Source organism: Lynx rufus, unplaced genomic scaffold (genome assembly GCF_022079265.1).
Source record: "Lynx rufus isolate CCGP_SWC_20201006 ecotype Redwood Valley unplaced genomic scaffold, mLynRuf1.p SCAF_6, whole genome shotgun sequence".
NCBI classification, from domain to species: domain Eukaryota; kingdom Metazoa; phylum Chordata; class Mammalia; order Carnivora; family Felidae; genus Lynx; species Lynx rufus.
The window spans coordinates 94578372-94605345 of NW_025814878.1; the positions used below are offsets into that span (position 1 = coordinate 94578372).

Consider the following 26974-nt stretch of genomic DNA (forward strand, 5'->3'; position numbering starts at 1 on the left):
TAACCTTGATTTTATCCTGAGGAATACTTGTGCAGAAAGGAACGGAGAACTTCAACTGCTCTAAAAAAAAAAAAAAAAAGTGCTTTCCTGGAAAAATATTAATCACTTGTGAAACAATAAAGATGCATACTATTTTATTTTGTGTAAATACTCCTTTCTTCATCTTTCCTTAATATATTTTCAGAATAAAAATAAAAAGCCATTAATTAGAATACTAACATGAGTCCTTCAGTTTAATTTTAACTGTTTACCTATTGCTATCAGGCTCAGATGAGAAGAAGAAAAATTAGTCAATAAGAGAAAGACCTTTGACACTCTCTGAACAGAACAATAGTACACATAACAAGACGAAATAGTAATGTATAAAGTTGTTTCCTCTATTATATTGTTGAATATATCGTAATAAGGTTCATGGACAGTCACAAATGTAAGCTGATCTGATTACTTTGTTCCTGCTTTGTAATCACTTGTATTTCATCCTTATCTCAGTCTTGGAGAAGATGATTATTGGCAGGAGATGAAGCCAGAGACTCTGAAGCTAACACGTTAAAATATGTCTTACATTTATCTCTTCTTATAAAGCCTTAGTTAAGCTAAAAATGCTTTCTTCCTAAATGTTCACGAGGAGAAAAATTATAGAATACAGAATAAGCTATAAATTTAAGTTTTGATGCAGACAATAAATTACAAAACAGAAATACCAGAAACCTCAGGTCTGCTGCCAACAAAATGTACTCTTTTGAAAATTATGGATTTCGTCTAGGAGTGATTAAAGCTGAAACCAATCCAGTGATTCCATGAGAATTTAATATCTGATTGAAAAGGATGCCTGTATTTCAATGTGGAGAAAACCTTGCGTTTTAAAAAGATAGCATTAGGGGCGCCTGGGTGGCGCAGTCGGTTAAGCGTCCGACTTCAGCCAGGTCACGATCTCGCGGTCCGTGAGTTCGAGCCCCGCGTCGGGCTCTGGGCTGATGGCTCAGAGCCTGGAGCCTGTTTCCGATTCTGTGTCTCCCTCTCTCTCTGCCCCTCCCCCGTTCATGCTCTGTCTCTCTCTGTCCCAAAAATAAATAAACGTTGAAAAAAAAAAAAATTAAAAAAAAAAAAAAAGATAGCATTATTTTTTAAAGTGATTCTGATTCCTCATTAATTATACCATATACTATGAAACAAAATGTGGTATAAAATATCAACCATGAGTTTAATCTGGTTAGGGGAGAGAATAATTGTTAAACTGAATTAAATACATTGGCTCTATCTTTAAGGCATTCCACCGCGTAAATCCTAACAGAATACTATAATGGGACTGCAGCACCCTTCCTTTTGTGGTACTCTGTGTGATAGTAAAGGGATCTCAGAAAATATTCCAAAGTGTTAATCCTTCCCAAAATAGATGAGTTTCTGCTAAGTATAGTCTTAATTTTCCTACTCAATTCAGAAATAAGTCCCTTTAATTTTAACTGCATAGAAAGAGTTCTATTATATAAACAGATGGATAAAAAGACCTACGTTATCAGATTTATTTATTATTTTTTTAATTTTTTTAATGTCTATTTTTGAGAGAGACAGAGTGTGAGTAGGGAAGGGGCAGAGAGAGAAAGGGAGACACAGACTCTCAAACAGGCTCCAGGTTCTGAGCGGTCAGCACAGAACCGGATGTGGAGCTGGAACTCAAAAGGAGATCATGACTTAGGCTGAAGCTGGATGCTTAACCGACTAAGCCACCCAGGTGACCCCCAGATTTTTTTTTTCTTAAAGCTACAGAACATGAAAGGAGCACCATAATATCATTCAAGAAATATTAGTGAAAATGGAAATAAATGCTGATAAAATATAAAGATAAGACTTTTGTTATTTAAAAATTCTTACAAATTAAAATTCCTCATTAAGGAACACACGTCATGGAAAAGCCAACAATAAATAAATTAAATTATACAAAGGCTCTAAAGAAAAAACAGACATATGCCAAGTTTCATGACCTTTGAACAATTCAAGTATTTATGGTCCAAAACCAACTTATCTTAGCCAAAAGACAATTACCCACACTAGTGTTTCTACACTAGTGTTTCAATTCTCCCTAGAAAAACACTATTTTTAATTAGACATCATGACATTTATATTCTGTTGTGCTAAAAATAAAAAATAAAAATATGCTTCCTAAAAGAGTAGGTCTTTTGGGGAGTGAGGGTGGGGGAGAGGGAAAAACGGGTGATGGACATTGAGGAGGGCACTTGTTAGGATGAGCACTGGGTGTTGTATGTAAGTGATGAACCCCAGGAATCTACCCCCAAAACCAGGAGAACACTTTACACACTGTATATTCGCCAATTTGACAATAAATTATAAAATTTAAAAATTAAATAAATAAATAAATTTTGACTTAAAAATAAATGAAGAAAAATATTATGAAACATAGACTTCTATTTTAAAATGGTATTGCAGTTCTGTTTCATTAAAAAGAATAAATTATGTAGACAATATCCTTAAACATAAATACATACATAAATAAAACACAAAACCTCTCCTATATGAAACTGCATCAGGCTCAATACATAGTGATGCCACAGTACACATTTATGGAATGGGTTTGTGATGAAATTGGAAATTAAACTAATGGTTTTTCATTTTTAATGACCAACTAATAGGTTATAACCCCTAAAATCCATTTAATTGGAAGAAAAGAGAGCTGGTAGACAGAGATTCTGGAACCAATAATGATATCCAGCCTTATCTTACAAAAGTCTTCCAAGAAGAAGTAACTGTTATTTCTCTAAACAGAAAATGGATACAGTGGTAGCACACAGGTACGGGAGAATGTGCTAGGGTAGGTAAGACAAGTATGATGGAGGGACACCGACAGGTGTCTATTCCCTTTGCCTGGCCAGCTGCTGGGAGGAGAGTTTCTCCCATTTCTGTGGAGGGAGACACTGTGACCAGATTTCAGAAACTGTCCATCTAAAATGGGCAGAGGGTCTGCGGTGAGAAAATATTGCCGCTATGACTCAACGTGACAACCTAAGACAATAGGATAAGGGACAACTGGCAAAAGTATCACCTCCTGCATCCTCCTGAGCCTCCTAAAGTCACTGTTTTAGGCCCATCTCATCTTTTCATGAGCTAAGAAAGGTAGAGATTCAGAAGAGAAGCTGGAGAAAATGTTGCAGATCTCTCTGCAGCCCAGCAACTCCTCAACCCCCTAGTTGAAAGCATTCAGACATATAGAGCATAGACTCTGGGCCACACGTGGATAATTGGGAATTAGCTCTCAGAGATATATGACAGCAGAGGTGCTGCCCACCAATGCCCACCTATATGCTACAAAGCATCTCCCACTAACAGTTACTACATTTTAGACAAGAGATCATGCAAAGATTTTATTTCCCAGATCATACTGACATAACAAGAAAGTATATTCATAAATCAGTGGTCAAAATACCACCTGGTTGGCAAGCATTAACATTTTGACAAATGATAATAACAGTATTTGAAATACTATAATTACACCGAAGAAAATAGGCTTAATGCACTGAGAGGTAAATTGCTTAAATAAATATCATAAAAATAACATGGAATGAATAATTTCATACACTTGGTAATTGATTTCACTTCCATTCTGATATAATCCTCCATGTGGCTTTCATTTGAGCATATGTAATGTGCTTATTAAACAAGAGGCTTTAATTTAATTTACCTACTGAAGCAGGAGCCTGTAATTTTATAATTAATGACTTTTAATAGCAAAGCAAAAATGCCCTAAAGGCATGTGAAAGCAGCTGGGTCACTAGAAGTGATCTCAATCCTCCCTCCCGTTCATGGAAGGAGGACCAATGGCTGGTGAGAATGGACAAAGAGGTTTAGCCCATGCCAGGATCAAAGCTGTTACATTGGATACTCAGCTAATACATTTCCACCCTATGGAAGCCACTACCAGTGACCAAGTCTTGACCAAGTCGCCCACATGTAACCCCATTTTACCTCCACTCTTTTGATCAATGTGAAAAGAGGTGGAAGCTCTTAAATACAACAATCGCTTAAAATTCCAAAGGACAGGGATGTATCAAAATCTGCATCAGGTTTTCATGACTGGTTTACAATGAACTGGACAATTCTGGGCTCATATTTAGCCTCTGGTGATAAATTCTAGGCTCATATTTAGCGGCTGGTGATAAAGCAATGATGTGTCAAATTCTATTCACCAAGATGCTTTCATCATGTCACCCTAAACTAAGAGCAAATTTTAGTAAAAGCAGAACTTTAAAACAGACATTTTTAGAACATATAACAAAACTGACACTAGAAACATAAAATTCCCTCTGCTTTTGAACCAACACTGACCTTCTGTTCCAAAAGCAATGTGTTTGTAGGGATTGCTGCAAAAGCCTTGTAGCTTGACTTGGTCTTGTATTGCTAGAATGAGTAACCAGAAAGCAAGAGTGGAGATGAAAAGAGGGAAGAATAGAACATAATTTTAGACTAGTGCTACCAAGTTAAATGACAGGTTATCAAATGAAGAAAACAGTTATTACAACTTGTTTTTGACAGAAAACAAATTAGCTTACCATGTTAATATTTTATTAGAATGAGAAAAAAAGAAACATCACGGTAAAATATCAGCCTAGGGATTATAGGCAATTATGTGCTATACAGTTTCAGAACTTAAAAACATCCATTTCTGCAAAGTTATATATAAATATCTCATGAGCAGTGTGCCCCTCATAGTCTATAAATGTGAGTGGGCTTTTTTTCCTTGATCCTCAAAGGAAATTGGTTCTTTTTTATAGTGCCATAATTAACAAACATTCTTCCAACAAACTTAATTGAACTCTTGATACATTCTCTTGCATCATTCATAAAAACAAGGGTCAGAAGACATAAAATTTACCATCAGTGGTTATTAAGTAGCATATTGTGAATAGAGGTAATATCAGCAATTTAATTCCATAATGAAAAAGCTAAAAGGCCAAACTTCTGATCATAAATTCACCTTTTTATTTTTTTATTAAAAAAATTTTTTAATCTTTTTTTCATTTTTGAGAGAGAAACAGTGTGAGCAGGGAAGGAGCAGAGAGAGAGGGAGACACAGAATCCGAAGCAGGCTCCAGGCCCCGAGCCATCAGCACAGAGCCCAACGCGGGGCTCGAACCCACAAACCGTGAAATCATGACCTGAGCTGAAGTTGGACGCTCAACCAACTGAGCCATTCAGGTACCCCATAAATTCACCTTTTTAAACTTCATCATCTCCTGCTCTTTCTAATACAATTATATTAATGAATCAAATGCTAAAACATCCTGAGCTTTTAATAAAACTCAGAGTAATATAGTTTGGGAGTATTTGAGAGAGAGGGTAGAGCATGAGGAAGTTGTATGCATCAGGATACTATGCATAATCAAAAGCCCAGTTTTAATATTGCTCTGGGTCCCAAGCCGCTTAACTAAGTTCAAGGCTCCTATCACTTCAAAAGCCCCTGTCTCAGGCAGCTTCCCCAGGGGGCCCAGACCCAGCTAGAAATTGGCACGCAGCTCTAAGCTGTCTTAGTCCCCTGGAAAGCAGACCACAGGATCTACAGAAGAAGACATGATAGTCAAATAAAATAAAACCTGTGAGTTTTATAGATATAATTGAAGCAATCTTCCATTAAAATAGTGTGAGGAAGGTAAGAGGCTGGCACATTCATTTTCCTTATAAAGAGGGTGAAGTAGAGAAAAATCAAAATGCCAGACTTGGAGGAAAAAAGTCTCAGGGCCCTTCAAGCCCTGGTCTCTATACTGACCTTGCACTGCTATAATCTACATAGGACATATTTTGGATAAGAACTGAAAATGAAATGCCATCTCTTTGTGCAGAATAACAGCTGGCACTTATTACTAGGCAAATTAATTTTACATTTACTTTTACAGAAGCCCTATAACTACAGAACCATTAGGGAAAGGAGGCATAGTGTGGCTAAGTGACTTGCCTAAGATAGACAGTCCATAAAGAACAGAAACAGGTATGGAACTCAGGCCTTTTTGCCTCCTTTAGAAGATATATTTGCTTCCTCTAGAAGATAACATTTTCTCTCAAAGTATACCTAAGCAGACAAGTAATACATAACATTATAGCATTAATACTCCATGATGGTTTTATGAATACTTAACTCTAATAATAGTTGTAATAATAATAATAATAATAATAATAATAATAGCTAATAATCACTATGAGCCAGGTACCATTCTAAAAGCTTTATGTGTATTATCTCTTTTAATTATCACAACCAAGCTATTAGATTATATTATATCCAGTTTATATATGGAAACTAAAATACACAGATGTTAACTAACTTATTTAAGGTCACTAGGTAGTAAGTCATAGCTGGGATTTGGATGCAGGCACACTAGTCAACAATTGTGCAATTATCTACCATATGCCCTTGCCTCTCATTGCAGGACACACAATAATTTACAATGTTTGTTCTTCTATCCCCAAATGCCCTAAAGTATATAGTTGGACAAGCCTTTACAAAGAGATATATTGTTATCACACACATAATGCCACCGAATCTTAGAATTAGATGTGATCCTGAGGGCCATCTGGCTTAACACCCTCATCTAAGACATGTATCTCTTTGATCAATCCTCTGTTCAGCTACCACATGAACACTTGTCTATCTCCCAAGACAACATGTTTAGGCCTCATTGTTGGAATTGGTACAAAATTCTCCCTTATACTGAGCCAGATGTACTTCCTGCTACCTTACTCCATTGGTCCTTTCTCCCCACCTTAGAATGATGACACATGTGAAGAGCTCCCTTCTGCATGAGAGTGGTAATGCTGTTTCCTCCAACCCATCCTCACTGATCCTCAGTTGAAGATTTCACTATCCTCATCACTTTCTTCTGTCAACATTCCTTTACATTTTGAAAATGTGTGCACTTAGCGAGATGTATTTTTAACACAAAATAGAATATAATCATCACCTCCGTGACATCTATTGATAATAAACTCAGTTAATACAATGAAGATGATAGTAACTGGAACTGTCTCCTTGCTTTTGTCATAAGTGAAGAATATACATACAGGAGAGTGAAGTTGGAGTCATTTCATATTGTTGGATCACACTGAGTATGCTACCACCTAAAATCTCTAATCCTTTCATCTTTTTTGTTTAACATTTGTTGAAATTAAACTCCATCCTGCAGTTATGTTATTCTTCTCTAGATCCCAAAATAGTACTTCAGGCATTATCTCTATCCCATTTCATCTGATCAGTTTTGGTTTGTTATTGTAAACTATGAAGATAAGAATTTTTATAATTATTTCATGAACCATTTTGTCAGGCATGTCATTTTTATTCATTCAAGTCATATACCAAGGATCAGGACCTCTTGCCTCCTGGGTTCTACCAACCTGGTGGACACCAATCTATCCTGTAAATCTATTTGGATATGGCAGTTCAACTAATAGATTCATTCAACAAAATATTAATGATTATCTACTTTGTGACTTATATTGCTCTAAGTACTACAGATTCAGCAGTGAACAAAACATCCAAAGCCTTTGCTCTCTAGAGCTTAACACTAAGCTTACACCCAAAGAGACAAACCATAAGCCAAGAAACAAGAAAGAAAAGAAATATCCTAGCGAGATAAGTAATAACACAGAAAATTAAAATAGGATAATGGCACTGAAAGTAACATGCAGGATGCTTTAGATTGGGCACTCAGAACAAATCTGAGTTTGGAGATGTCATTACACTTCACATATCTCTCTTTATTCATGATATAGTAAAAAAAAAATCACAAAAGCTAGAATTTGGAAGGCAATCCAACAGACATCTGTTGATTGAAAAAAATGTCTGACTTTCAGTCATAACTGCTTCTGTAAACAATCACAAACTAAGAATATAGGCAATCATTTTCAGAATTTACCTTCCTCTTTTTGTGATAAATAGAACATATGGCTCGTTTCTTTTTCTGGCAAATCTCTTATCGCCCATCATTTACAATAGAAGTAGAAATTTGGTTTGTTTGAGATACAGTTTATCTAAACCAGGAGATAGGAACTTAGAGCATATAGATATTTCCTTCTAGTTCCCATCTGTGGGGTTTTATGTGTGCCTAAGACATATGTAGTCTTTCCTTTTCAGTCTGAAAATCATTCTTGTTGCCATTAGAGATACTTTTTGGGTTCACCATATTTCTTCAGGTTTCTCTTAACAATATTCTAATTTGGAATATAGTTTTTCTTTAGCACTCCAAGTCTTCCAGGTGTTAAATTAAATTCACTGGTTCCCTTTCCTTGGTTTAAAATTACAAATTTCTCTAGTTAAGGTAAATATAACTTGAATAGTAAGTTGTAGTAATACCGGCTGGAATCACCATCAGCTAATCGTAGAAAGTAGAACTGACCAGCCTGACCCTGAATCCAGAAAACATTCAGTGATACCTATTGTATCTCTCCAATTTGTAATCTATGTTTTTGGTCAACATTCAATAAATATTTCTTAAATATCTACCACATAAAGGGGCAGAGTAAAGTTTAGGTTTAGAAAAGGAAATGGTATTTTACCCTAGAAGTTTTTTCAGAGCTAATCCTATTTATAAATTCTATTTATCCTAGATAATTACAACATAAATCCCAGGTATGAAAGTGAGAACAGCAAAAACACACCTTTCCCCTTCAGAAAATATTTCTCACCATTATCACATCCACTATTATTGATGGCTAAAATTCCTCCACAGGCTCCAGTAATAAGGACCCATGAGATTTCAAAGCAAACTATATTAGTTGCCTTGAGAATTAGAAATTTGAACTCATGGTTACACTTTAAGTATAGGTGAAGGGCAGAACCTCAGATTACATGAACAAGAGAGAATCCTGAACAAAAGAGCTTCCCTACCACCAGGGCCAACTTCTCTTTCCTGAAGCATTCACAAGTATAAATGAGAGCATCATCATTCTAATTTTTTTTAATTTTTTAATGTTTATTTGTTTTTGAGAGAGAGAGAGAGAGAGAGAGAGAGAGAGAGAGAGAATGAGTGGGGGAAGGGCAGAGAGGGAGGGAGGGAGACACAGAATCCAAAGTAGGCTCCAAGCTCCAAGCTCTCAGCACATAGCCAGACATGGGGCTTGAACACAGAAACTGAACTGTGAGATCATGACCTGAGCAGAAGTTAGACGCTCAACCTACTGAGTCACCCAGGCACTCCAAGAGAGCCCTTCCTGCTCATCAGTGACCATGCATGTACTGCCTGAGTCAGAATCTCCCTGAGACAAAAGCTTAACCCAAGCCCTGATCCAATTGCCCAGAGACCTCCCTTACATCTGGATTACTGGCAGAGTATAATCTCTATGATGATCCTGAGAACTGAAGCAGTGGGGAAGGGGTGGCAGGGCAGGGAGAGGGAGAAATTTCCTTGAACAACACTCTTCCCAGTAGCAGTCTCCATGGCTGACTTATCTGTCTGTGTTTCTAGTACTCTAAATATGCAATATGTTATTGTATTACAATATTTTGCCATCCCTATTAGCCTGATAGGTCTTTTAGAGAAGATATTTTATACAATTTCCAATATCGTATACCAACCTGGCAAAGAACAGATATTCAGCACATATTTGTTGACCTAACCTGAAGTATTTTATTGAAAATTACAGAAAGATTCAGAGGACATGAAAAAACAAAATTTTAGTTCCTCATCTACTGTTCAAGTCTTAGATAAGCCTGGCTGATTAGAGACCCTCTTCCCACTTCAAAGTATGCCCTGAAGGCATTTCTAATATATTAAATTGTCAAAGTCCTTCAATGAAACGAAGTTTCAGGATTTGAACTCTTGACCTTGAATCCCTATTTTATTTATTTATTTTTATTTTTATTTTTTAATGTTTGTTTTTGACAGAGACAGCATGAGTCGGGGAGGGGCAGAGAGACAGGGAGACACAGCATCTAAAACAGGCTCCAGGTCTTAAGCTGTCAACGCAGAACCTGATGCAGGGCTTGAACTCCAGACCAGCAAGATGATGACCTAGGCCTAAGTGGGACACTTAACCCACTGAGCCACCCAGACACCCCATCCCTATGTTTTTTAATACCTTGCTTAAGTTAAACTGCACAAGTCCCTCCCTGAATTAAAATGCAAAAATTCCTAAAGGGATAAAAAAGGTTTTTGTCAATTACTGACACTTGAGTGTGAATCACTGCTAAGCACAATTAATAAAGGCTAGCTGGAGAGAAACAAAGGGAATGGGACCCAGAATTGGTTAGTACAGAAATGTAAGTGACACATAGGAGGGATGGGAGAATCATAGAAAATCTAGAATCTCCACAAAGGCACCAAGAATTCTGTAGAAGAGGTGAAGTAAAGAGGTGGAGGAGGAACAAAAGGAGAAAAGCAAACAAGAAGATACATATACCTAGTTTCAGCTGTTCTATCATTTCACCTATGATTGTGAAGGTTTGTTACCCTACCTACAAAATATATACGGATACATGATCTTCACCTTCACTGCTAGAACCTCACCAGAGCCATCATCGTCGCTTGCCTGGATTGTTCCAACAGACCCCTAAATTCTCCTTCCTTCAGCTTTCACCCTCTTACAGTCTATTCTTAACACGGCCGCAAGATAGACAAGATTGTGCCAATTATCTACTCAAAACCCTCTGATGGCTTCTTACTCAAATTAAAAATCAGTGACTAAGAAGTGGCACACAAGACCTCACAGGACCCAGCTCGCAGTTACATGTCCCTCTGACAATCTCAACCTCCTTATGCTAACTCCACTCTTGTGATACTGGCTCTCCTACCTTTGTACCTGCCAAGCACTCTCTGGCATCAGGTATTTTTCCTGGCTATACTCTCTTAAGGAGCATCACCCCCTTCAATGTCACCTTCCCAAAGGAACCTGTCATGACCGCCAGTATAAATTTGTGACACTACCCCATACCCTGCTATACTTTTCTCCATACCGTGTATGACTATCTAACACACAAGAAAATTTACTTATGGCAGTCGTGGAGGTGGAAGTGGTAATTGCTGACTGTTTCTCTTCTGCCCAAGACCTTTCTGTGAGCAAGCATTTTTGCAATTTTATTTGTTGCAACATCCTCCTGACTTTGTAACGTGTCTTGAACATAATAAGCACTCAGTGCACATCGATTGCTTGAACCAGATTGACCATTTTAGCTCATGAGGGTACATTCCATATTGCTCATGTCTCAGATTACATGTGGATCAGCAGAAATGGAGACAGTCACATGGAGACTATTGTCACCAAGTTTTCAGGGTGATGTAATTGGAAATGTTTTAATGTCTTCAAGGAATGAGGTTTATAAATAAAACACCAACTATAAAAGGTCATGAAACATTTAAAAGCTCCCAATTGATCCCTAAACTATGTGTCCAAATAGCTGTAAGGCCAAGACAGGCACATCACTGGAGCTCTCATAGTCAGAAAAGAGCTTCAAACCATCTTCAGTAAGTGGCAAGATGTTTAAAGTTTTGAGGTAAGGGCCTCAAATCCCCTTAGGGAACACCATGCTAACTCCCTAGGAGAAAACTTTAAATTAGGTTGTAAATGAAGGCCAAATATATTGGGAACCCAAATACAACCCCGGGAATTAATTTTATGATATTCCCTTTCCCAAGGGGCAGAAACGTCTCAAACAATACAGATGTTAATCAAAGAGTGGACTGAACAACATCCAGAGAGATGCTCATCCTGTCTAGGACCATGATTATAATGTGAATTAATATTTTAAAACTGTATCTGAAATTAAAGTATATCAATTATACCATACTAATGTAAACAGATTCAGAACCTTAAGATTCTATCTATAAAAAAGAAATATCAAGCATGCTTTATATCTGAAATTAGCTCAGTATACTCTAGCTGTTCCGTTCTATTTCAATATCAAAGGACAGTAGGGCCCACACTTTGAACTAATACCCTTCAAGCATTCATGTTTTAATTTGATGGCCATTTGTATTCCAGGACCTCTTTGCTTTTGGGATCTGGCGCTGAGTGAAGCTGATCTAAATCTGAAGCTCTTTGACTTCAAAGAGAGCCCTGTGCTTGGATTAGCACCACAGTGGAAGGAACAAGACAAGAAACAATCCATAGGAGCATATGAGTTCTTTGATATCCCAAAGCTTTTGTCTGTTTCCTCTTATCAATCTATAAAATAATCTTAGCAATTCAAGCAAAACTAGTCAAACATCAAAGGAAACTGGGATAAGATTTATCTATTCCAGCATCCATTTTAATGAATTTTTTATACTCAAGTTACAAATCCTGCAAATAATAGTTTGCAATTAAAAAAAAAAAAGGTAGGCTGATTTTTACCTGGAGAGATAAGAGCAAGAAGCAAGGAAGAAATAAATATAACTAAGAACAGCATGTCTCAGGGAGCAACTATTTTTTGCAGAAGTTATCATGAATTTTGCCCATTATAAGAAACATTTTTTTCAATAAAAAGGGTAAAAATAGATAAATTATCATGATTCCTCATATTTTCATGTTCAGCAAATTTATCATGCACTTCTATAAGCATGATGTTTTTAACTTAGGAATTAAAACTAAAAATAAAGCAAATGTTGAAAATTCTTTAATATTGGGAACAGTAAGTGAGCTGTGGGAGAACAGATCTTCAACAAACTTGATTTTAGGACAAAAAAGAACTTGACTTGATCAAAAGCCCTCTGGGCTCACCCTTTTCCAACTCTCCAAAAAAAAAAAAACAAGACAAAACGTGAACTAAGCAGAATAAACCACAAAGAGAAACACTCAGAAGAAGCCTCTCAAGTAAAATCACTTTTCACAAAGGTAATGAATAATTTAAACATATTGGCAGTATGGTTTAAGAAATAATTGTTAATAAATTCAGGAGACAGTACTGTTTACATCACCAGGTTGTTTTTAATATATCACAAATGAATTCCATAGTCACACAAATATATTTTTAGATAATCACCAGGTCATTTTACCTCAAATAAATAAGAAGTTTTGACTCAGAATTATAGAAAATGTTAGATTTTTCTCCATCCCATTTGCTTTGAAAATGTAAAATACAAGGACTAAATAATTTCTAAAAATACATTTTTTAATGTTTTGGGGTTTGGTTTTTTTTTGGTTTTTTGTGTTTTTTTTTTTTTTTTACTATTTATTTTTGAAAGACAGAGACAGAGTACAAGCAGGGGAAGGGCAGAGATAGAGGGAGACACAGAATCTGAAGCAGGTTCCAGGCTCTAAGCTGGAGCACAGAGCCAGACGTGGGGCTTGAACTCATGAAGATCATGACCTCAGCTGAAGCTGGAAACTTAACTGACTGAGCCACCAGGGGCCCTAAAAATACATTTTTAAATGACCCAAACATTATAGAAATTTATAATTCTGATGATTCCATAAATGATGATTTCCTTCATGAGAAATTAAATCAGGCTAAAATGATTATTAATAGGAGTTATTGCTTTGTGTTTGATATATAATATGAAGAACATAGTACTACCAACCTCATATTGTCATAAAAGTTAACTGACATAATTGTTTCCAATTTTTTTAATGTTTATTCTTTTTTGAGAGATAGAGAGAGACAAAGCATGAGTGAGGGAGGGGCAGAGAGAAAGAGACAGACACAGAATCCGAAACAGGCTCCAGGCTCTGAGCTATCAGCACAGAACCCGACATGGGGCTTGAACTCACAAGCCATGAAATCATGACCTGAGCCGAAGTTGGATGCTCAACAGACTGAGCCACCCAGGTGCCCCTGACATAATCTTTTCTAATTAATTTTTAACTGTTTTGTATATTTTATATATAGAAATTTTATATACAGAAAGCATGTGGTAGCTCTTAAAATAATTATTATTACAATTGTCACTGTTTAATAATAAGCCCAATCTTCCTATGTCTTCACATAAACTCCTCTGGGTTCATCTTCTGTATATTTGGTCAGGTTATTTACTATTTCTGAAATGCCAGCTCCTTCCCTCCTCATTAAGCTAAATCCTAAGCATTTCCCACAGGCCTGCCATTTGTTATAAGTTCCCTCACTAACCATACCCCATAATAATAGTTCTATTACATTGAATTCAGTGAGCAATTGTATATAATATGTACTATACTATATTAATATTACCTTATACTTGTTTTCTAGTTTTATTATGGATTTAATAACTCTATATAGCTTCTCCACATCATGTATCTGTATATTTTCTTCTGCTGAATAAAATTTCTTTTTTAAGGACAAAGAATTATCTCTTACTTTTCTTAAAACACACATCCACACAAACACACATCCCCAAAAAAGCTAGTATGGTGGTAGGCATACAGCAGAAGTTTTATGCATGTTTGTTACGTTGAATTGTACCACAACATCATTAATACGATAGATTGGACGTGATAGGATTTGACTTGAGGATTGTTTTATCTTTCCCATCTTAAGTTCATCATTCAAACAATGACAGAGTTGAACACAATCTCCACGGAATTTGGAAGTTCTCGAACTGCTACTTGATTGCACTGCCCTAAAAATTGTAGTCCCCCCCCCCATACAGGCACTTCAGAATTTCATTTGAGTCATACAACAATCCAGTTCTGGTTCTATACAATCCACATCCTAAGTACTTGAGAATAGTTGGGAAGCTGGCACGCTCTAGAGCAGAGTTGCCCTTCTACCAGGAAAAATGAACTCTATGAATTACATCTTCATATGTTTCCCTTCTCATATTAAAACAAATGCCAGTCTTCGGAGTATAGGTTTTTTAAATAAGTTTTTTCATTTGAATAAGGTTGACACACAATGTCACATTAGTGTCAGGTGTACAATATGGTGTCTGAACATCTCTATCTGTTATGCTACACCTACCACGTGTCACCAGCTACCATCTGTCACCAAAAAACACTGTAACAACACTGTGGACTATATTCCCTATGTTGTTCCTTTCATTCTCATAATCTACTCATTCTATAACTGGAAGCCTGTATCTCACCCATTTCACCCAACCTCCTCCCCACTTCCCTCTGACAACCATCAGTTTGTTCTCTGTATTTACAAGTCTGATTCTTCTTTTTAATTTATTTTGTCATTTCTTTTGCTTTTTAGATTCTACATATGAGTGAAATAATTTGGTATTTCTCTTTCTCAGTCTGACTTATTTCACTTAGTATAATACTGTATAGGTCCATTCATGTTGCTGCAAATGGCAAGATCTCCTTTTTTACAACTATATAATGTCCGTGTGTGTGTGTGTGTGTGTGTTGCATCTTCTTTGTACTTTCATCTGTAAATGGACACTTAGCTTGCTTCCATATCTTGGCTACTATAAATAATTCTGTAGCAAACATAGGGGTGCATATATCTTTTCAATTAGCATTTTTGTATTCATTGGGTAAATATCCAGTAGTGGAATTAGTGGATCATATTGTATTGCTATTTTTAATTTTTTGAGGAACTGCCATACTGTTTTTCACAGTGACTGTACCAATTTATATTTCCACAAACAGTGCATGGTACCACATTGTTTCATCTATATGTGGAATCTAAAAACAAAGCAAAAGAAAAGACAAACAAAAAACCAGATTCTTAAATATAGAGAACAGATTGATGGTTGTCGGAGGGGAGGTGAAGTACAAATTTCCGGTTATAAGTTATATAAACCACAGAGATGGAAATACAGCATAGAAAACATAGTAATAGTCTAAGAGCATTGTATGGTAACTACACTTATGTGGTGAGCACTGCACAATGCATAAAACTTTTGAATCAATTTGTTGTACAGCTGAAGCTAATATAACATTGTATGTCAATTACACTTCAATAATAAAAGTAGAAAATAAAAAATAAAAATAATAAATGAATGAACGTATGCCAGTATTCCATTCTTGCTCAACGGGCTGCTTCAGAGCATTTAGAAGTCAGTATTTCTCCTCTCTCAATTCTATTTTCTTATACCCAGCCTACCTACCCTTTCAGTATTTCATAATTACTAAGTATTTAGAGTTCAAAATAAATCAAATATAATATTCACATATAAAGGAAATTTCTATTTCTTTTTGCTCTATATGTATATAGCTAAATCCATACTGGTATGGATTTTAGGTGGTGCTCAGGAGGAGCAAAAAAGAAATCAACCTGATAAAGGGGGAAATTTTTACACTGATCCTGTCTACTATTCTCAGTACAGGATGCTTTGATGGACAATAGGGTCCATGAAATTAAATAATCAGAAATTTATCATAGTCTCAAATTCAAACCAACTGATTTATATCCATCCCATCTTTGTGATCAATGATATAACTCATTATGCCTGAAGAAAAAAAATACCTTGGGGTCATAGATATAAGAAGTTACTGTAACAGGAGGATTTGTAAAATCAAAGAGTTTTATCAAAACATGCACATTTTAGATAGATCATAATTCACCTACACATTAAAATATACCAAATCCTAGCTCTACTTACACTTTCTATAACTCTTGTAAGAGCAGAATGAATATCATAATTATTTTTCCTCTGGAAAAAAAGATTCTCCCATATTTCAAAATAAGCATGCACCATGCAACATGCAAAAGAATACCTTGGGTTTCTTATTTTCAGGGCCTGTTGACATGGACAATGCATAAGGTGAAATCAGCTCCTTGGTTCTTGTTAGAGAGATGGGAGGTGATCGGGTTGAAACAGATGACCTGTGGTTGGATACTGAGCTTTCAGATTTTCCAAGTCTTGAAGGCAAGGTACCACTGCCACAATTTGGGTACAGTGTTGGACTGAGCTGGAGCGCCTGGGTCGGCAGATTAGCACGAGGGAGAGGGGAGGACCCCAGTTTGGGAAGAGAGGCAGAGCTAGCACTGGAGACAGGGGTTGAAAGAGGAGTTGAAAGGTTCTGCCCCTGGCCACCTAGCTGTGGGGCTGCTCTCTTGGATCTGTTTATCAGGTTTGAAAGAGCTGGGGAAGGATGGAAACATTTCTCTGGAGAGGAGAGCATGGCTCTTTGGTTAGTGGGAGGAGATAGAGAAGATAATGCAGAGGAGACTGATGTAGGATGTATGTGAATATTCCTGGGCTTTTCTGGGCCCCTGAGGTCAACATCCTGTTTGCCCTTCAAAGAAACAGGAGGAACACTTGGTGGAACAGGAGGAAGTCTTGCAGAACTGGATGTATCAGTCTGTAGCAGGGAGACTGTTGGGTTGCTCTTCAAAGAAGTGGGTGACACTTTCTCTACATTCAAAGAAATGAGGCTGCTACTGTCATGTTTTGTGGGAGAAAGGGAGCATGCCTGAGAAAGGGGAGTAGATTTGGCCAGAAAAGGTAAGTGGAAGGATTGCTGCCTAAGTTCGGAAACCTGGTGTTCCCTCTGCTCTGGAGACCCTGCTCTCAGGGAGCAACTAGAGAGAGATTTCTTAGGTGTGGGTGGGGTTTGTTTTGCTTTTTGATCCAGAGTGAGTGTGGAAGAAGCCAGAGAGTTAAGAGAGAAAGTGGGACAGGATGCAGGGGAAAAGGGTCTTTGGTGAGAAGGATTTGACTTGAGGATGGCAGTGAGAAGAGAAAGCCGGGAGGGCACTGGGGATTTCACCCCTGACTTTGAGAGATTTCCACTAGATGACACCTGGCTACAGATAGTGGAAGAAGAGCCATGGAAAGAGGAGGTAAATGGTTTTGGACTTGGAGAGAGTGAATGCGTGACAATACGGACTGGTATGTATGAGGCCGAATTTGACTTCAGAGAAGCACTGGAGGATGGTGAAGGAGAAGTGGTTCCTGGGCTTTCTCTGGGGCTAAGGACGTGCGAACTTAAAGTTGTTGTCTTCTTCAGAACTTCAGATGCCAGTCCAGGTTTCTGATCTGCTGCACTCGGACTGGATAAATTAGAACCTGATAACTGAGTGGAATGGGGAAACTGTAACGTCGAGGAGGTGCCCTTCGATGCAAAAAAGGGTGAAGAGTGAGCAGAAGTTTGAAAATACGTAGCTGTTTCTTCCACCAAGGCCCCACTGACATCCAGCCTCCTAGTGTGGAATTCCTCTAGCACAGAGGCTCCGTCGAGGTTAACTGGGTCAGGTGGCGTTTTCTGATTAGTTGGAGAAACAAAGGAGAAAGCAGGTGGTTTACAGGCAAGCTGCTCAGAGGTAGTGGGAGAAGTTAACTAGAGGAAAGAGAAATAGACAGATTGTAATAGGAGATTACTTGTGAAACTATCAAAATATTCTTGTCACTTGTGTGTTTAATGCAAACAGTCCTATTAGTTTACACAAAACAGGCCCCTTAAACCTCCATAAAAATGGAAGAAATTCTGTTTTGCAAATGAGGCATTGCTCATTGCTTTAAATTTGAAATAAAATATAAATAAACTGTGAAGTGTTACATATTATGCCTCATTTATTCCCTGTAAGGACATTAATATAAAATTGTATATGGATGTTTCCATTTGGAAAATAATTCACTGAAAAAATCTAAAATAGTTATCTTGACTCGGAATTGTGTGACTTGAAAAGATTTAAATCACCAAAGTAAGTTTCAAACTTCACTTTGAAAACTGAAATAGATTTTCTTCCATTGTAAAAATATAATAGTATATAATACAATAATATAATAATACAATGACTACAATAATATAATAATGATTACAATCCCTAAAAAGTTTAACATGCTTAAAATGTTTAAAATTCTAAAAACTTGAGGTACTTCTACATGTTGTACAAGTTAAAAAAATGACCAGAACTCAAAAGATGCAGCACCCAACATCAACATGATCAACATCAACAATGCTAAATTGAGATAGTGAAAGCAAGGCTTGAAATAAGAGAGCAAAAAACATGTTCCCTAATTATTTGCCGGAATGAACATTTAAAAAATGATATGGCTTCTACTGGAAACAGATAGGTATGCTTTCATATCAAAAGAAGCCAGAGTACTTTACAAATGTAATCTGCCTTAAACAATGCAACCCACCAATCCCCTGACATATTAAAAACAAAACAAAACAAAACAAAATGAGAAAGAAGAAAGAAAGAAAGAAAGAAAGAAAGAAAGAAAGAAAGAAAGAAAAGAAAGAAAGAAAAGAGAGGGAGGGAGGGAGGAAGGAAGAAACGATCATTTTCAAGAGAGTCTAGTAAGGGCCTGTGAAATAACTGTGTGTATGTATTCTTGTGCTATTTTAAAGATCATCCAGTACTTTAAGACAGTACAAAGACAAATGCTAAAATTATAAATGATTTGAAAGCCAAATCTTTAAACACAGGTCTCCCTGCAAAATTATTTCTTTGATTCTATCAACTTATAAGAGAATTTAGGAAATATCAGTTATTCAAAATGCTAATATTTATTAAATGATATTATACTATATAATATCTTATTGTATATAATATATATTGCCTTACATGGAAAGAAAATATATGACCAAACAATTAAACTTAGCAAAAGCCTGCTTTACAAATTCAGTAAAAGATATTTCTTGATTTTTTTTGTAATATGTTAAGTGTCCATCAGACCTACTGTAAAGATTTTCATATCATATACTTTTGAATCCTAAAAATATTTAAAACTGATAAATGCAAACAACTCACCCTAAACTTCTAAGTTTCAAGTAAACATAATTAAAATAGATCTTTCTTTTTATGTGTACATTCATATGTGTACTTGCAACACAGAATTCTTGTTACACAATTAATATTTGAATACATTGGCATTACCCAGAATATCTGAAAATCAGGGATAATTTGATAATCAAGCAGAATTCAATCAAATTGAGAAAGAAGCTTAACAATTCCCTCACATCAGCTTTACTTAGAAACAATTCTGCTTAGCCAGTGTTCATATAACTGATTCATGTGATTAGACATAAGTGAAAGTTCTTCTGTGATTATTTCCAATGATTGCACTCTTATCACAAAAAGAATGAAGAAATTTCAAGACTGTGTAGGGTGTCCTTGCATGTTATGCTATAGTTTTTGGTAAAGAATTTTGTAAATTAATAACAACAGCCACAAAATTCCATTCCCTTTTCAGTAATATTTCCAGATAACTTCAATTTATACAGCAAATTCATTAATTCATCCAGATTATCCATGAAATTATGATGTTAAAATCATAAGGCTATAATTTTGAAGGTCTCATTCAGAAGAAAAAACTGTTCCCTTCAACTTTCTCAAGACTATGGCTTCTAATTACCAAACATTCTACTGCAGTGAGTCATATTTTACCTAATATAAATAATTCCATTTTGTTGCACTTTTGAATAGTTGATTATTGAGGAACTTCTAAGGAAACGACTCTGAAAAGTCTAAGAATGTTTGTTGTGTTTGTATTAACCTACATACATTTTTATTGTATTCTCCTATTCAACATATTAACAAGTATTTGCAATATATTTGTTTCTAATTTGCAAATACAGCAGATGTTATCCTAATTTACATTAATTAAAAAATACAGCACCATACTTTTATAAAATTCCCAGGAGTGAAGAATTATTTTTTTAATGAAAAAGATTCATTTTCCTAAATTCCTTTCAATGGGTTAAAAAAAAGTAGTTAAAGACATGAATAACTTTGTGCAGAAGGAAAGAATGTATACCTGTCAAATGCTCAGTCAGCTCAGAATAGGTCCTTCATTTACCACTACCCTATAGATCCTTTACCAGTAATAATTAACTTCTCTAATGATGTCTACAAATTTCTATCCCTTCATCCTCTTCCATTATAACATCTTGTTTTGTTTTCTAGGTTTGTTAATGATGCTCTAATTCCTTCTCCTCAAGGCTATTCTCTGTCTTCCTCATCATTTATTTCTAATGTGATCTTTGTTGATCTCTTTGCTTTAAACACCTCTCCAAAGCTACCCTCAACTATGTTCTCCAATTCACAGCCTTCTTCTGATTCCTTGAGTTCCCCTGCCATATACTTCTTCCAAAGTTATTCCTAACTTCTTCTAGAAAGACTATCCTGAATTCTGGAATACATTCACAATAATCTCAGTAAGAGAAGATTCTTGTAGTGTTCTGCTCTCATCAAGTGGATGATATGAATGCTAAATCCACTCTTGGATCCTGTATAACAGAAGCCACAAGTTATTCTAACAACCAATCTCTCTTGTGGAGCTGTTATAATTTTAGTCAACCTAAATTAAGTGCTTCCGTATATATTCAATTTTTTCTAATGAGTCTTAGATTCCAAAGCATCTGAATAAAAGCAAGAGTGATTGATCTGCTGTCTGAATAGTTCCCAAGATTAGGATGGCACAAGAAATTGATCCATATAGTAGAGCTCTTGCTCCTAAATCTGTACAGCCATGCAAGGTAAAAACTTTAGATTCCAGTTTGAGCTTATATGCAGTAATTACATTAAAACACCTTGGCCTCCTAAACACACCTATTTCTGGGTCATCTCACTAATGAACACTCGTAATATCACTGGGCAGATAGATTCTCAGCCTTTCAAACCTTAACAATTTAAATAATATTTCTGGTATTTCTACCTCTAGTTGCACTCCCATTTAACCTAGCATTAGAGCAACTTTTTAAAATCTAATCAGAGCACACCTACACTCAAGATGTCATCAAAACTTTCTCCATGTATAATGTGAACTAAGTAACTTTCCTTCATGACAGAGTTCCTCTCTTGCTATCTCATCTCATCTCTCTCATCTCCTACTATTTTCCATCTCGGGTTTTAGAAATACTTTGTTCAATCTCAGCCTTCCGGCCAGTATTGTCAACATTATAGCTACCTTGTTCTTTTTCTAATCCACTTGCCAAATCTTCAATCTTAAATCAATCCTGCTGCCATTATGCTCCTACACCTAATCTACTTAAAGCGGCTATGAAAATAATAATAATAACAAAGGGCTTCCCGGGAAGATGGTGAAGTAGGAAGATCCTAGGCTCACTTTATCCCAGGGATACACCTAAATAACACCCACATCAGTGTCAATAACCCAGAAAAAGACCCAACGACTGGCAGAACAGACTGTCCACAGCTAATTGTAGAGAACAGGCCACACCAAAAAGAGTAGGGAAAGTAGAGACACAGTTGGGAGCCAAACTGACCCAGGAGACTGTCCTTAGGAGGGAGGGACACCATGAGTGCTGAGAGGGGAAAGGAGCAGACCCCATACCACATGCCCCGGGCACAAGGTACTTGCAGTGGGAAGAAAAATCCCCATAATATCTGGCTTTGAAAACTAGGAAGCCTAACTTCAGGAGTGCTTACAATCAGAGGGGCTTGACACCTGGAAATTTAAGAATCAGCAGGCTCAGCTCTGGGAGAACAGAAAAACAATAGGAAACTGAGTTCCAACCCTTAAAGAGACAGCACATCAAATAGCCCTGCTTAGACACAGCAGAAAAGCAGCAGTTTGAAAAATGCCTGGAGTTGGGATGCCTAGGTGGCTCCCACCTAGTTAGTGTCCCACCTAGGTTAAGTGTCTGACTCTCAATTTTGGCTCAGGTCATGATCTCATGGTTTTGTAAGATTGAGCCCCAAGTCAGGCTCTGCACTGCCAGTACAGAGCCTGCTTGGGATTCTCTTTCCCTCTCTCTCACTGCCCTTCTCCTGCATGCTCTTTCTGAAGATAAACTTTTTTTTAATTTAAAAAAAGAAAAAGAAAGATTCCTGGGGTACACAGATTTGCTTACTAATCTCAGAGCATGTGCTGGAGGGGTAGGTATCTTTAGGAGACACCTCTAAAAACAAAAGAGCCTACCCCCCAGCCTACATACAGGGATATGTGCAGGAACCAGCATAGAACCAACACTATCCACCTAGCTCACTAACAGGATGCCCCACCCTCCTGCTCTTCTGCAAACTCACCTCATCCAACATGCTCTTGGAGGGAGTCCATGCAAAGCCATGTTACAAGCATGGCAGTGTGAAAGCAGCCTTGAAAGGGGCCAGCATCACCTCAAAATGCCTCCTTCCCCAGGGAGGGGGAAGAAAATCACACACAACATTCAACTCTGGCCATAACAATGGGCTGGAGGCAGATATCTTCTCTAAGTGCAGGCAATACCCATCAACAAAGCTTTGCAGAGAATAGCACAGCAAAAGCACTCTGCTATTTAGTACCACCACAGCACTGGCAAGTGTCTTGTCTGACTCAACTCAAGCCCAAGGCAACACCAGACCAACCCACTAACAACATAGGGGCCTAATTCTGTCCACAACAGGCAAAGAGAGCCTTTGAAAATGACTAAGCTGAAGGCTCAGCCACAATAATAGGGGAACATGCAACATATATAAAAGACACTTCTGAATTTCCAGGTTCTGGTGAACAAGGGACACTGCACTGTAGAGCACTGCGGGCCTCTTTTTCTCAAGGCCACTACCTTCAAGACTAGGAGATTTATAGCCAACTTTGCTAACACAGAGAAACAGACAGAGAGACAAAATGAGGAGACAGAGGAATATATCCCAAATGAAAAAAAAAAACAGGACAAAATCACAGCAAGAGAGCTAAATAAAACAGAGATAAATAATATGCTTAACAGAGAATTTAAAGTAATGGTCATAAAGACTGTCACTGAACTTGAGAAAAAAATGGAGGATCTCATTGTGACCATCCACAAAAAGACAGAAAATATAAACAGTAACCAATCAGAGATGAAGAACTCAATAACTATAATTGAAAGTACATTAGAGGGAATAAATAGTGGACAAGAAGAAGTAAGAAGAACAGATCAGCAACCTGGAGGAAGAGTAATGGAAAGCAATCAAGCTGAACAAGAGAGAGAAAAAATAATAATAATAATAAATGAAAATAGATTAAGGGAACTCAGCAACACTATCAAGCATAATAACATTCACATTATAGGGAACCCAGAAGGAGAAGAGAAAGAAAAGAAGAAAGAAAATTAACTTGAAGAAATAACAGCTGAAAACTTCCCAGATCTGGGAGAGGAAACAGAAATTCAGATCAAGGAGATACAGACAGACCCCCAAAAAATTAACCCAAGGAGGTCTACACCAAGACACATAGTAATTAAAATGGCAAAAAGTAGTGATAAAGAGAGAATTTCAAAAGCAGTAAGAGAAAAGAAAACAGTTATGTATGAGAGAGACCCCATAAAGCTATCAGTGGATTTTTCAGCAGAAATGTTTCAGGCCAGAAAGGAGTGGCATGATAGATTCCAAGTGCTGAAAGGAAATAAAACCCTACAACCAACGATATTCTATCCAGCAAAGCTATCATTCAGAATAGATAGAGAGATAGAGTTTCCCAGACAAACAAAAGTTAAAGGAATTCATTACGACTAAACCAGCCTTAGAAGAAATATAAAGGGGACTCTTTGAGTGGAAAGGAAAGATATAAGTAGGAGTAAGAAAAGCTGGAAGCATAAAAGCAGTAAAATTACATATATCTATAAAAAGCAGTCAAGGGATTAACAGAAAAAGGGATGTAAAGTATGACACCATATACCTAAGATGTGGGGGTGGGGGTGGGGAGAGAAGTAGAAATTTAGTGCTTTTGCAATGGGTGCAAACTTAAGCCACCATCAAATTAATACAGACTCTACATGTATTAGATGTTATATATAATTCTAATGGTAACCACAAAGCAAAAACTGGTAATAGATATACAGAAAATAAAGAGAAAGGAATCCAAGCATACCACTAAAGAAAACCAGCAAACCAGGAGAGCAGAGAGCAAGGGAAGAAAGAAACAGAGAAGAATTACGAAAACAACCATAAAACAAGTAACAAATGGCAATGAGTATGAACCTAACGATAATTATTTTGTATGTAAATGGACTAAACACTCCAATCAAAAGACACAGGGTAATGGAATGGATAAAAAAACAAAAATAATAAGATACCTAGGAATAAACCTAACCAAGGAGGTGAAAAACCTGTACTCTGAAAACTGCAAAACAGTGATAAAAGAAACAGATGACCCAAAGAAATGGAAAGACCTTCCACGCTCATGGGTCAGAAGAACAAAAATTGTTAAATGTCTATGCTACCCAAAACAATCTACAGATTTAATGCAATCCCTATCAAAATACCAATAGCATGTTTTACAAAACTAGAGCAAATAATCTTAAAATTTTTATTGAACCACAAAAGACCCTGAATAGCCAAAGCAATATTGAAAAAGAACAAAACTAGAAGTATCACAATCTCAGATATCAAGATATACTACAAAGTAGTAGTACTCAAAACAGTATGGCACTGGCACAAAAATAAACACATGAATCTAAAAGAACAGGATAGAGAGCCCAGAAATAAACTCACAATTATATGACCAGCTAATCTTCAACAAAGGAGGCAAGAATGTGAAATGGGAAAAAGACAGTCTCTTCAACAAATCGTGTTTGTAAAACAGGACAGCTACATGCAAAAGAATGAAACTGGACACTTTCTCACACCTACACAAAAATTAACTCAAAATGGATTAATGACCCAAAACCATGAAAATTCTAGAAGAGAGCACAGGTAGTCATTACTCTGGCATTGGCCATAGCAACATTTTTCTAGAGGTATCTCCTGAGGCAAGGGAAATAAAAGCAAAAATGAACTATTGGGACTACATAAAAATAAAAAGCTTCTGCAAAGGAAAGGAAAGGAAATAATCAACAAAACTAACTTACAGCCTATGGAATGTGAGAAGATAATTGAAAATGACATATCTGATAGGGGGTTATGATCCAGAAAATATATGTAAAGAACTTATACAACTCAACACCAAAAAAAAAAGCCAATTAAAAATGGGCAGAAGACATACACAGATATTTCTCCAACACATCCAGACGTATGAAAAAATGCTCCACATCACTCATCATCATGGAAATTCAAATCAAAACCACCATAACATATCACCTCATACCTGTCAGAATGGCTAAAATCAAAAACACAAGAAAAAAGAAGTGTTGCCGAGGACTGGAAAAAAAGAAACTCTCATGCACTGTCGGTAGGAATGCAAACTGGTACAGTCACTGTGGAAAACAGTATAAAAGTCTCTCAAAAACTTAAAATAAAACCAGCATATGATCCAGTAATTCTACTACTGGTTATTTACCCAGAGAATATGAGAACACTAAATGCAAAAGATAAATGCACGTCTATGTTTATTGCGGCATTATTTATAGTAGCCAAATTACAGAAGCAGCCCAAATGTCCACTGATAGATAGATGAATGGATAGAGAAGAAGTGGTACACACACACACACACACACAAACGAATATTACTCAGCCACAAAAAAGAATGAAATCTTGCCATTTGCAACAACATGGATGGATCCAGAGGGTATAATGCTAAGGGAAATAAGTGATTTCACTCATACGTGGAATTTAAGAAACAAAACAAACCAACAACAAAAAAGAGATAATAAAAAAGAAAAAACAGACTCTGAACTACAGAGAACAAATTTCTCCCAGAGGGGAGAAAGTAAGGCTGGGGTGACTGGGGGATGGGTGAAATAGGTGAAATAGATTAAGAGTACACTTATCATATGAGCTCTGAATAATGTATAGAATTGTAGAATCACTGTACCGCTCGCCCAAAACTAATATAACACTGCACATTAATTATACTGGAATGTAAAAAAAAAAAAAATGGAGAAAAAAAGAAATAAAAAATAACACAGCCCTTTTGATTGGCAGGGCCACTGCACTTGACCTAGGAACTTGTCCCTTATGCAGATATCAGCTGAGAGTGGAACTGAATTCCCTGAACCTGTGCAGAGGAAGGCATCTTTCTCTCACATATGAGCTAGAAGGCACTTTAGACTGGCATCATAAAGTTAAGGTCTTACAGTCTCAACTGGGCCCTGTGCCTCTCAGTATTTTGTTGTTGTTGTTGTTTTCTTTTGTTTTGCCCTCAGCTTCCTATCCTGTCCTGAACAACAGGTCTTCCAAAAGTTAACACTCTCCATAAACCCTGTTCTCACCACTCCTCTTGTTGTACTCAATAGATGACCTAGATTCACTTTCTCCAAGGAAAACTGAGATTAACAGGAAAATCTATTGTTTTCTACACCTATTCTTATTCTTTCTCCTTCCTTCTAAGGG

The 26974-nt window shown here is 36.7% G+C and overlaps 1 protein-coding gene across 1 annotated transcript in view; it reads right to left on the reverse strand.

Moving 5' to 3' along the window:
• MLIP (muscular LMNA interacting protein) overlaps positions 1-26974 on the reverse strand; it is a 118102-nt gene that overhangs the window by 71661 nt on the left and 19467 nt on the right. The window contains exons 4-5 of the mRNA XM_047103022.1: positions 16552-18117; positions 4336-4407 (exon numbers count right to left, since the gene is read on the reverse strand). Coding sequence (XP_046958978.1) covers positions 4336-4407; positions 16552-18117 — 1638 coding nt within the window. The remainder of the gene's footprint in view (positions 1-4335; positions 4408-16551; positions 18118-26974) is intronic.